Source organism: Corylus avellana, chromosome 1 (genome assembly GCF_965113065.1).
Source record: "Corylus avellana chromosome 1, dhCorAvel1.hap1.2, whole genome shotgun sequence".
Classification (NCBI taxonomy): domain Eukaryota; kingdom Viridiplantae; phylum Streptophyta; class Magnoliopsida; order Fagales; family Betulaceae; genus Corylus; species Corylus avellana.
Genome location: NC_142490.1, coordinates 47,860,401 through 47,873,854, shown reverse-complemented (window position 1 = coordinate 47,873,854; position 13,454 = coordinate 47,860,401). Strand labels below are relative to the sequence as shown.

General features: G+C 33.7%; 1 protein-coding gene across 1 annotated transcript; it reads right to left on the bottom strand.

The window, feature by feature from the left end:
- Nucleotides 1-2,383: 2,383 nt before the first annotated feature.
- LOC132172890 (uncharacterized) lies at nucleotides 2,384-3,522 on the bottom strand. The gene is made up of 3 exons (XM_059584451.2): nucleotides 3,392-3,522; nucleotides 3,193-3,277; nucleotides 2,384-3,052 (listed from the first exon to the last, which is right to left on the bottom strand). The coding sequence occupies exons 1-3, from the start codon at nucleotides 3,401-3,403 to the stop codon at nucleotides 2,613-2,615; spliced, it is 537 nt and encodes a 178-aa protein (XP_059440434.2). The 5' UTR covers nucleotides 3,404-3,522; the 3' UTR covers nucleotides 2,384-2,612.
- Between the last annotated feature and the right edge of the window lie 9,932 nt (nucleotides 3,523-13,454).

Genomic DNA, 13,454 nt, shown 5'->3' with positions numbered 1-13,454 from the left:
GTACGACATATGATGCTTACGACTTCTTAAGATGCGGTTTCGCTAACTTTATGACATCATGATTCATGATCTCACGCACTCTCGCCCAAGGATAGACCTATCCCCAAGTGTTAGCTTAAAAAGATAACAAATAGTCAAATATGCCCAATTTTTTTTTTTTTTTTTTTCAAAATTGTTATATATACATTAATACATTAGTTCGTCTTAAGAAGTAGTTCAATCAACTGAAATCACACCTGATAAAACGAAAATCACTATTTTAATTTTTATTGATGTCTTTTGCGGCTCACTGTCATGTCAATTTGTCGGAATGAGGATGAGATAATAATGTAGTATTTATTTATCATAAATTAATATGAATAACTTAAAGAGAGTGAGGACCTTTGGGGAGATGGCACCTGACCCTCCGTGGTCCTTAGCAATGAAGATTTCTTTCTTCGTCACCTTTCACTTTTTCGAGTTTTTATTGGTGAAGTTTCTTTACATGTATTTCAAGTTTATGATTGACCATGTATGTTGCCTTTCCACTTTTTTTTTTTTTTTTTTTTCTCAATCCACATCCTTTTGGTGTAAGGAAAGTGAGATTCATAATTTCGAATATTTTAAAAAGTAACTTTGTTATTTAATTTATAAAATAAAAGAGCAAGCATTTACCTCCTCGGCAAGTAGAGTTATGATTATGGAGTACTCGAGAGCAAATTATGTGATCCCATATAAGTTATAGTAGTTGGTTTTCATTATCATATAATTAAATATTTGTTCGGATTCTATTTGATCCAATCATGTTTAGAAAGAAAAAAAGAGAGAGGGGGGACGGGGAAGGGGGAAGGGGGAAGGGAAGAAGAGTTCAAATTTGAATACTCAATATATATATATATATATATATATATATATATATATATATACCTTGACATGTTTCCAAGCATGAAATGGATCGTTGATTCATAATTGCATTAGTTAGAGCTGAAGAAATCATAATAGTAAAGAAAATTAAAGGGAATAAAGAAAATAAACACAATGGATTTTAACACCTACATAGACCACGAGTGAAGAGCCCAAAAGGGTTACATCTTACTCTTATTTCTTGACGATATTTTCAATACAAAATGCTCATTTTTTAGAAAAATTAGGGTAAGTACAGATAATACAAGTATGTTAGGTAGAAATTATATCCAATCAAATTTGAATACAATCAAATCTATCACATATATATATATATATATATATATATTCTAATAAACACATCACCAACAAACTTATTTCTACTTTAATTACCTACATTTTTTAATTCACACATTAATAGACTCTCTATTCTCTTATCTCAACCGTTTTTTAAAGGACTTAAATTTCCGTCCTCTTCTCTCTTCTTTTAAGGTAGTGAGACTCCACCAAATTTTCTTTCTCAATGGATTGTGTGACTCAAAGCCAATTTAGGATTGTGTTAATTAAGTTGTTTAAAAAGTACTTTTAGTATATAAAAAATTGTGCCAAGCAAAAATGGATATGTTTGATAAAAACTTTTTTTTTTTTTTTTTGGTTTTTTAACTTTTTTGCTTTAAAAATCCTAAAACTGCGGTTTGGGAGAAGCTGTATGAGTGGTTTTTTTTCCTCAAACAAGCTCTTTATGGCTTTTTCTATAGACAAAAAAAAAAAAAAAAAAAAAAAAAAAAAAAAACTTTATTTCTCAATACAATCTCTAATATGCTCTCAATTCCTGTTCTTTTTTCCCTTACTCAGTGACTCATCTTCTTCCTCTTCTTTTGCAGTGAGACTCCTTCGGCTCTCCTTTTTAGACTGCAGCCCTCTTTCTTTGTTTCCCCTAATTCCTCTATCATTCTTCTTCCATTTTTTTTTTTTAATTTTTTACTTATTTTTATGCAATTCCTAGTTATTCAGTAACACTCTAAATTAACATAAAATTTAATCATAATTTTGTTTTAAATTTTCATCCATCGTACTACATCACCCTCTTCTTTGGCGGGCAAGCAAATAAGAGAGTTAAGAAAACATGTGACACGTACGCACACAATATATGGTAAAAGCAGCAAAAGCATGTGTTTGACAAAATACAACTTTCGCTTCGAGGGCCATAATGATGTCCAACCAATACTGCTAGCTACGGAGTGTACAGCGAAAGCCATTATTAATTGTTCACCAAAGAATTCTCATGATGGGACTGGGCATCAAATCGCAACCATGCCTATGGAACTTTGCTTATATTCATCGGATAGAGATTCAGCAGCAACCTATATAAATAGGTGGTTGAACAAACAAAATTTGTTTGAGCATGCTCAAAATTTAGGAAAAAATAAAAATAAATTGCCGAAAATCTCAATCTCACGAAGAAGTGATAGATAGAATTAATTAGTTATAAAATAGTATAGAAAGGAAATAAGAAACTTATGTTATTTAAATATCATTAAACTCACGTAGTACTCAAGTAAATTAACGACTGTTGACCGACATTTATCAGTCCAGCAATCTTATCAAATCTTTTTCTAGTCATAGGAAGAGAGTAAGGAAAACACAAATACAGACGAACCTTGACTCAACATCAACAATAACGCATAACAGAGGAAACTAGGACGTGATGATGCATGCCCATGATCAATTTACATGACTGTGCATCCCGGTGAATATTCTTCACAAAAGTAATCACAGCGGCTCACATAGCAACCCCTATGCCAACCGCCACCATAACTACCACACACTGGCAGCCCATAGCCCACAGAACATGGGCGTGGCTGGCCATGGCCTTGAAAGCACGGGCCCCCACTAACACCCTCAGAACATTCCGTACAACACACACCAATCGCGTAAACCAGTGGGCAAACCAGTACAAGCACAGGAACCTCGCAAGGAGGCTTAGGTGGCGGAGGCGGGGGCGGTGACGGGGGCGGGGGCGGGGGCGGGGGCGGTGGTACGATCTTAATGCACATAATGCAATTGCCACCCTTGCAGCGTATCTTTTGCATAATCTCTTCAGGACAGCAGCAAACGACTTTGATTCTCACAGTGTTATTCTTCTCGTCGTAGATCTGGTCATGTATTTCTTCTCTCGTTCACAAAAGTCAAGACAACATAGAAACTCAGTCGTTTTCTTTTTGGCTTTGATGATTGATCAGCTTACCACGTACATTAATTCATAGATATAAAGAAAGAGTACTGAGAGAGGGAAAGAGAGAGACTCACGAGGGAATTTACATAGAACTTTCTTCACCTTCTTGTAGCAGCGACGGCACTGAAGATCAACCTTCAGCTCCATTATTGTTATACCCTTTAAAAGTATTGAAATTCTAATTAAATCGATATGATCAATCCTGATCGAATATGATAAACATAGGTTACAAATGGGTATTAACAGAAGAAAAACATCAAAAACTTTACAAACCTTTTCTCCCATGGCTGTGAGGTATTCAAATCGATCTTAGCTAGCCTCAGGCCAGATTGAAAGGCTGTTTTATAGAGAAACTATAACTACAAGCTAGTGTGATATATATTACCAAGACCGAAGGGCTAGAGGAGGCCGGACGAATCATAATGTTTATTTATGTGGGGACGGGGAGGGCTCAAAGACGTCAAGAAATAATGAGTACGTACCAACGAATAAAGAAGCTTGGAAAACAATCTGGAGAGAGAGAGAGAGAGGGGTTGTTTAATTTGCCTAAATGCTATGTAATGACAATACTTGTGGAATAGTAATTCAATATCGTTATTTTTAAAAATAACACATAAATAGAACTCCAAATATTATATATGTGGATGAGAATATCCTAATTCCTATGGGAGGGAACTGAAAGTCTTGCCATCTTCCATGATAATTAACGGACGACATCTTATTTTCTGCTAGAATTTTAAAATCAAAGGTGTGATATATGTACGTAGATCGAAATATGTATTCATGGATAGATAGCATGTATGAAATACAAAAAATTAAGGAACAGAGATGAGCCCTTTTAGGATTAAGTTTTTGTTTGGTCATGCATCATGTCAAGAACAGTGCATGATCATAATAGAATACTTGCAGACTCTGTCTGCGAGCAGATTCTCAATAATTGAGGTGGCTGGATTGCATAAAGAGAGGAGGTAAAGGCCACCAATTTGAGGATTGGGATCCCCAGCAATAGTTGAAAAATTGTCCATCAAAAGTGGCTGGAATTTTAGCCATTGAGTTTCATCCAATAGTTTATACACGGCCACGTATCCATTTAATTAAAAAATAATAAAATAATATTTAAGTTTTAAAAAGAAAATATAAAACAAAATAATAAAAAATTATAAAAAAAAAAAGTATGGGGTGGCCAGCCACCCCATCTAAAACTTGGGCCACCCCCAAGTGCCAGTTAAGGGTGGCCGGAGCCACTCCCATGGCCCTAGGGGGTGGTTCGGCCACCCTCTAGGGCCAAACCCAAAATTTTCTTTTTTGAGTTTGGCCCTAGGGGATGGCTGAACCACCCACTGGGGCCCATCGTAGCCACCCCCAACAGATCCTTGGGGGTGGCCGAAGCCACCCCTAACCGGTCCCCCTAGGTCCAAACCTAAAAAAAAAAAAAAAAAAGGGTTTGGCCTAGGAGGTGGTCGGCCACCCCCAACCGGCCATTGGGGGTGGCATCGGCCACCCCATACTTTTTTTTTATAATTTTTTATTTTTTTATTATTTTCTTTTTAAAATTTAAATAATATTTTAGTATTTTTTAATTAAAAGGACATGTGACAAATTATAGACCATTGGATGAAATTCAATGACTAAGATTCCACTCATTTTTTATGGGCAATTCTCCGGCTATTATTGGGATCCGATCCCCAATTTGGAGCTGTATGGGGGTGAAAAACCACCCACCCAATCAATTTGAAACGCGTGTCCTTGCAGCCTCCCTATGTGGGTTACATTTCTTGGAAGTTACGAGGTAGCTTGGAATTGAAGTTAGGAGATCGAAGTCATTCAGTCCGTACCATATACAGTACGGCAACCAATAAGCTCTATCCTTCACATTCTAATTAAACAGTAGAATTCATTTAATGAAACCACATTCTGAATTTCGAAGTTGAACTAAAACAGAACATGATGATCTCTGGTTGATTTTAATTAAGTTTTCTAAATGAGAAGGTAAATTGCTCTTTTCACCTTGTTTTAAGATAAGAATGTCATCTCTTTTATAAGAACCGATTCTCTCGAACCCAAACAGAGTGTTATCACTTTAATGTAAAGTTAATGTCAAGCACTTTGACACTTATAAAGACTCTTCGTAATTTAGTTGTTCAAATTTTACTTAATTCAGATTATTTATTTATTTTTTTTATGGAAAGGGAGGGTGCAAATCTCAGCTACTCGAGACAGTTCGGGGTTCAAAAACCTTTACTAAAAGTAAGTGGATTTTGTAGCTCCCTCTTTATAGGGTTGCTAGAATTGAGCCAATTACAAAAGATTCTAATCCATTCGATACTGATTCATCTAACTGATCTAAAGCATACAAGTGAATCATTATTGAGTTTTGATCAAATAATAATTTTAAATATCATATAATTTCTAAGAGATACAAATCTAACAACACTCAACCCTGTAAGAATTCTATATATATTCAATGCTAATTAACAATAAAACTAGCAGTGGAAATAATTTAATATATATGTACCTCCGGCCTTTGCTTTACTCAAGCAGGTTGAAGAACAACTTCACAGCAACCAAACTAGAAAACTAAAAATTATTGAGAGGTTCTTCTGACCTATGTCTACTAGTGAGTGCCAATTGATGGAATACACATGCCTTATTTATAGGTAGGTCAGGGACCCTCAATTAGAGCTGTTACCTTAATTATTCCTTCCATCAAAGAATAAAAATCAAATAAATAATCAATATAGCTAATTGATTCCACAAAATAAAATCAGTGATGAAATCAAATACTTGTTCCACAAGAATTAAATCAGCAAATTAATTCAAAATATTTGATTTCACACAATAAGCTTTAATTGGAATAAATCACTTAACACCGTATGGAATAAATCACTTAACACCGTAATTATATATATATATATAACAATAATATATGTGACATAAGGGACATACTTTAAATAGAATTTCTTACATTCTCCCACTTGGCCCTTATGACTCATAAATTCCTTATGGTGTTCAGTTCTATGATATGGCCAATACTTTATTTATTCCAACCATTCATGGAATCCTCCCACTCACTTAAGGAATACTACACACGAATCATGGCGGTAAAGCTTTTATATGATAAGCCGTCTCTTCCATGTATCACGATGTGTAATACCTCCCTAAATGAGTACTTTATGAATGAACTTCCTATAAGTCATTCGGATCCAATTTTAATTTTATCCTCACGGATAAGAATAATATATATGCGCACAAAAATCTTCATAACATTACATTTATGTCTATAGACCAATTAAAGAGAAACTAAACACAAATGAATTAATGAATCTCATATATTCTACATGACTTTATACTTTCTTTACCGGTCAGTAAACCTTTTGTCATGGGATCTGCAATCATTAATTCAATATTTATATGCTCAATAAACACTTATTGTCACTTAATGTTCTCTTTCATAGTGATACTTTATGTCGATATACATACTTCTGCTTCTACTCAGTTTATTCTTAAAAAAGATAACTGCAGTAAAAATAACTCAGAAGAACTTTATGAGTCTAACTAGAAAATCGACAATCTTGAGACCTTTAACAAAAATGTCTAAACTATAATGCCTGTGTAACAAATTCACAACATGTAATGACTTTTGCTTTCATAGTAGATGTAGCAACTGTAGTCTGCTTACTGCATCTTCAGTATATAGCCTTTTAACAATAAGAAAATATATATACTGAAGTCGATTATCTACTATCTACACATTTAGCAAAAATTAAGCATGAATAAACATCACCAAATGGCAAGTGTATCTTTAGGTTAAACTATAGTTCTTGGTTCATTGCATATTCCACGATACTATATTGACCCAATAGTCCAACTGCTATTTCAATGTCAGGTCTAATGTAGACATGTGCATACATATGAAATATTTTTCATCTACCTCTGTTCCAATACATTTTGGAACATTATCCCCTTTAATAATGGGTGCTACTGAAGATTCATAGTTCTTCATTCTGAATCTCTCCCAAGACTTTAGTGAAAAAAACTTTATGTAGCAAAACTAATTTAGTACTTGCAAGCAAAATATTATCTATATACGGAACTAAAAGAAATGTAACTTTACTCCCACTCACCTTAAGGTATATTCAATGATTAACATGGTTCTCAATAAACCATGTCAGGCAATAACCTTGTATTATATACCACTAGTGAGAGGCCTATCTTAATCCATTAATAGATATCCTTAATTTGCAAGTTTTCTGACTGTTATCAATAAAACCTTTAAGTTATTTTATGTACAACTTCTCCTTAAGATCCTCATTTAGGAAAATTGTTTTTCACATTCTTTTGATATATCTCTAAACCAAAATGAGCTACTCATACCATGATAATCAACGCCTTCCTTTTGAGTAAGATCATTAGCTACAAGTCTAGCTTTATATTGTTCAACATTACCTGGAAGCATCCTTTTAGGTTTTGTAAACCCATTTGCAGCATATAGCTACAACTCCCTTTGGTAAATCAACAAAATTGCAGACTTGAATTTTAGCCAAGAATTTCATCTCCTTCTTCATGGCATTGAAACACAATCTGAAGTTATCTCCACCCAAAAGGATGTGGAAACAATTTTTGGATCGTTCTTAGGTCCGACATACAAATCAGACTCCTAGAAGTATACAGCATAATCATTAGGGATTGTTGGGTGCCTTATTCTAGAGAATCTTCTTAATCCTACTTCATTTACTTTTGACAAAGCCTGAGTAGGTTCATTCTGAACTTGTTCCTTATGAGTTGACTGTTCTGAAACCGATTGTGGTTCAAAATAATCAATTTGATTTTCTTTAAGCACAATCAAACACCCTTCATGTGAAGGAGCTTCAGTCAACTCTTGTGCTTCCTCGAATTCAATCCCTTGAGGATAAACACTTCCACTAAGTTCAACGTCCTCTAAAAATTTTGAATATCTAGACTCAACAATTATAGGACTAAATGAAGAACAATAAACCCTAAACCCTTTGGAGTTTACTGTATAACCTATAAAATTTCGCTAGTTGTCCTTGAATTTAATTACCTTAGGTGTGGATTATAAATCCTCACTATAGCAAGACAATCTCATATGTATAAACAATTTGAACTTGGTTCCATTCATTTCTCAATTTAGGTGTCTTATGGACAACCTTGAATGGAGCCCAGTTAAATGTATACACAGCAATTTTCAAGGCTTCATTCTATTAGGAGAATAGAATATTAGTTTTACCTTTCATATCCCATTTTCATGTACCTACCATAATACTATCTTCCTCTATCAGATCTTACGATCTTGACTTTCTTTTGTTTTGTTTCTCTACTTCTACCTTATAGGTACTGAAAGCATTTAATGCCCAAACCTTATGATTTAGAATATAGAGATACATAAACCTTATATGGTTATTACCGAAAGAGATAGGATATCTCTAACCATTTAGGCAAGAAGTATGGAAAATGTCTACACTTGTACATGATCTCAAGAATCTCAAAAATCCTTTTGTTAGCATATTTAGTGGTATAGTTGGTCTGCCTTTCCTTAATGCAGTCCACATAAATACCAAAGATAGTAAATTTCAAGAGTCGTAAAAACTCTATCATTTATCGACCTTTTATTCTTTATAGAGATATATTTCAATTTCCAATGCCATAACATAGATGATTTTCTCATTCATAAGACTCTACTTTATGTCAACATTTATATGCAAGGATTAATTTTCAAAAATTGGGATCTAGATCAATTTTAAATAGACCATCAATTTAATATTCCACCCCAAAAATTTTCAGTAATGTTCAAACTTGATTTAATAAACTAATATAGAAACTAAATTTCTAAAAGAATTGTGGAATATATAAAAACATTATTAAGGTCAAAATAGCATAACTAAATTTTTTAAAATTAATCTATAGATCCCAACAACCTTCAATTGTAAACAAGTATTATTTAGAAAAACCCTGCATTATGTTGACAACGTGGACCGCTAAACTAAATTCAATCCACACAGTATTTAGGAGAGTCAATAAAGGAGATTCATGACATAGTAGATATGTGAGTTTACCTTTATTTCAAGTCATTTATGATACTTTATGCAATCATTCTGTATATGCCCATAATTTTCCTTAGTGTAAGAGAAACAAGTATCTTAATTGCCATAACACTTTGTTGGCACCTTGTTCTCATTCATCAACTATTGGACATGAATGTCTATCAAGGTTTTTTCTGTAACATGAGTAACTTCTGGATTCTCATGTCTTAATCTCTCATCTTTTTGAACACACATGATCAGAAGTTTCTTTATTGATCAGTTATCCTTATGTGTGCCACAAGATATTTGAAAAAAATATCATATTTAGATGAGAGAATTTAAAATAAAATTGACCACAATGACTCAAAAACTCAACCTTTAGGGACTTTATAATGAGCTGTTATGTCCTTCATTTTCATAATGTGCTTAGACACATTTTGAAGCTGTAAAAGGTTTTACTTTAAAGCTTTTTTATTAGGGTGTAGGCCAAAGCCTTATTGGAACTCACTAAATGTTCTTCAACGACCTTTATTTGGCCTAAAACATTAAGGAATAAACCCTAATGCTTTCATTGATATGAGATTTCATAAACGTTGAAACTTAAGCGATTTAAATCACTACAATCATTCATGTTTAACAATCTCATGTGGCGTACTTGATTTCGTCCACATAAAACGCCAATTCAGTCTCCAAATACCCCAAAGTGAAAAGCACATTTTATTTTCAGTCAGAAAAAATTATCACTAGGAATTATTGGAACATAAAATAATTAAAGAAGTAGGAATACATCCAATAACCAAGAAAAATAATATACTTTAATGCTATGAAATAATCTTATTTAAATTAACCAATGTTAATTTAATTGTAAATTTCAACCTACCTATGGGGAAAGGTGCATTACACATAAAATTTACTCTTTATTAATAAGACTAATAAATTTAGCATTAATAAATAAAATTTTCCGTACCTGTGGGCCTAAGAGAAATTTTATTTTCAATGTTAAATTTACTATCTTATTCTAATTAAGTCATAAAAATAAAAACGTCCGTGTGGGGATTGGCAAATTAAATTTATGAATTAATTACAACACGATGTTAATTTTCTTTATGAAGTTCATATATATAATCTTGATGCAATTATCATTATAAAATCGAGATGCTGTGGCTTTTCCAAAATTATTATGATAATCACTACTTCATTAACATCCAATAACTGTATAGATGCCAAAGCTAATATTCACAAGAATAAAAGACAAAACCAACATGTCAGTGGGTAAACAGTAATTTTTCCAAGTACAACCGGATAGTGTCTTAGGAAAGTGAGGATGCGCACAACGGCATACTTAAGTCCCAAGATTTGTCTTACCAGAGCTTTCCGATTACAATTTTGGATAGTACCATAAACATTTACTAACATATGTGATTTAGTTAATTATTCTCAAGTCCAGGCATCAAACAATTTATATTTAAACAATTAAAATAATAAATATATCCTTAAGTTTATGCGTTAAAGAAACCATAATTTAATGCTGAACAATTTAAATCATAAGATAAATAAAAATGTAAAATTAAAACATAATAAATTGTATGGCTTAATGGTCTTTAAGTGACCTTAGGCCCTTTATACCTTAAGAACCCAAGTTCTAAACCCACATGAGCCCCTTTCTTTTCTTTTCTTTTTTCTTTTTAAACTGGATGGACTACTTGATCCAGGTTGGGCTTCTGGGTCAGCCCACTTAATGACCCACTTTTTTTTTTTTTTAATAACTGGATCGGGCTTGGGTTAAAATAAACCCATACCCAATAGCCCAAAACACTAGACCCGGTTCCATATGGGTTTGAAACCCGGAAAATTTAATCCCAAGTTTCCCAACCCAAAAAATATTAAAACCCTAGCCGCCGCCGCCCCTTCCCCTTCTTCCTCATGCGCCGCCGGTGTTCCTCATGCGTCGGCCACCAAGGGCTGGCACTCCAGCCAGACGGCAGCCAACCCGTGTAGGGATGCCACCGTCATTCTTCATGGGCAGCCCGTGATGGGCCGCTCCTTACTGCATGCGGCAGAACGTCGCTGACGGCAAGGGAAGATTTGGACGCCATGGCCACTGATTCAGCCACAACTGTGCACGTCGGTGGTCTCTGCCCAAAATGGCTAGTGCTCCTTCTACCAAAAAAAAAAAAAAAAAAAAAAAAAATTTTTTTTTTTTTTTTTTTTGGCATCAACCAGGTTCTTGTTTCCTTATAACTCAAATAAGGAGAGGTTGGTTTTTGCATTTATGGCACTTTCATGATAAGCCAGAGATGACTACCAACGTAATAAGCACACCAGGGCCTTTTTACAGGCATAAGAATGCCACAAACCACCGCAATCCGGAATGAAAATTACTGTAAGGGCCTCGGGTTTCATGCTTGATGCACCTCACAATAATTTTGTTTCAATAATCGAATCAACAAAATAAAATATTATTGAAACAAAAAATTAGAATTTTATAGCAGGCATATCTCAAAATTAAACTGAGCAAATATGGCCAAGAGGCGGCTCTGATACTACATGTAAGAATTCTATATATATTAAATGCTAATTAACAATAAAACTAACAGCGGAAATAATTTAATATATATGTACCTCCGACCATTGCTTTACTCAAGCAGGTTGAAGAACAATTTCACAGCAACCAAACTAGAAAACTAAAAATTATTTAGAGGTTATTCTGACCTATGCCTACCAGTGAGTGCCAATTGATGGAATACACATGCCTTATTTATAGGTAGGTCATGAACCCTCAATTAGAGCTGTTACCTTAATTATTCCTTTCATCAAGAAATAAAAATCAAATAAATAATCAATACAGCTAATTGATTCCACAAAATAAAATCAGTAATGAAATCAAATACTTATTCCACAAGAATTAAATCAGTAATTTAATTCAGAATATTTGATTTCACACAATAAGCTTTAATTGGAATAAATCACTGAACACCGTAATTATATATATTTTATAATTATAATAATATATATGGCATAAAGAATATACTTTAAATGGAATTTCTTACATACCCATCAATTGGTTTTTTTGGCCACCGATTTTATTGTTTGAACATTAACCAAACTTGTGTCCTTGAGTCGACCAATTGCAAGAGCAATTCGTGTCCTTTTATGGGGCATCCACTTCGAAAGTTTCAATGTATTAAGAAGGGAAGGTGGATTCCACTCTCCCAAAAGAAAAATTGTATATTCTTTTTTATGTAAAGCCTCTTTGATTTTACTGTCCTTTTCTAGTAGCATAATTTATAAGCTCAATAATGATCACGTGCAGAAGTAGATTCAAAGACAATTTCTAATGCATTTGTTTCATTACGTATTGCAAAGTTAGCAGCGGATCGTTGGTACTCTAATTTGGATTAAGAGTTGAGAATGGGCGCCGTATAATGCTTTTTCAGTAACAGCTGGTTCCCATAGACTCCATGGGTTTGGACCTTTGCCAGCACCATGTCTTTACACCAATAAAACCCCAGGAAAGTAAGAGGTGAAAATGAATGAAGTCTTCTTTAATATTAAAGTGAGAGAGATGAAGCAAAGTGAAGGCTTGGTGGTGTTAAACCAAAAGTGCATATAATTAATCTTATTTTCGGCCAGAATTTTAAAATCAGATGTGTGACACGGACTGCTGGATATATATATATATATATATATATGGACGTAGAAATACGTATGCATACATGGTAGCACGTACGTGTGGAATGCAAAAATTATGACACGATATATGAAAAGGAAATGCATACCATATTTAACTAATTATCTAACTATAGTTACCCAAAAAAGGAAGGAGTACTTGTCAATGACATCATGAGAAAATCATCAACAATTGAAAAATTATTAAACTGTTTTCCAAACTTTAAGCTTATATCAAATAATTGATTTGGTTGGTATAAAAATGATTACTATAACAAGATATAAAATAGTTTTTATATCCAATGAATTAATTCAATTTTTCTCTTTTATATTTACTAGGGTATGGGTTTGAATCTCCGCAATGGAGAATCTTTATATTTGGTTAGTATAAACCACTTTGATTCCCATTGATGTCCTAGTGGAACGGGCGGTTAAGCTATAACTCGATTGATCCAGAGGGTGCGCATGTGGTTTTCGGCATTTAGGTCCCTCCTGAGCAGTCCCCCGCGGGTTGGTGCTACTATAGTCACGCCTAGGTAGAATAGCTAGCCACAATTAGTCTCCCTCTTCAACCTTTTTTAATTAGAAAAAAAAAAAAAATCACTCATTCACTCAAAATTGCTTAG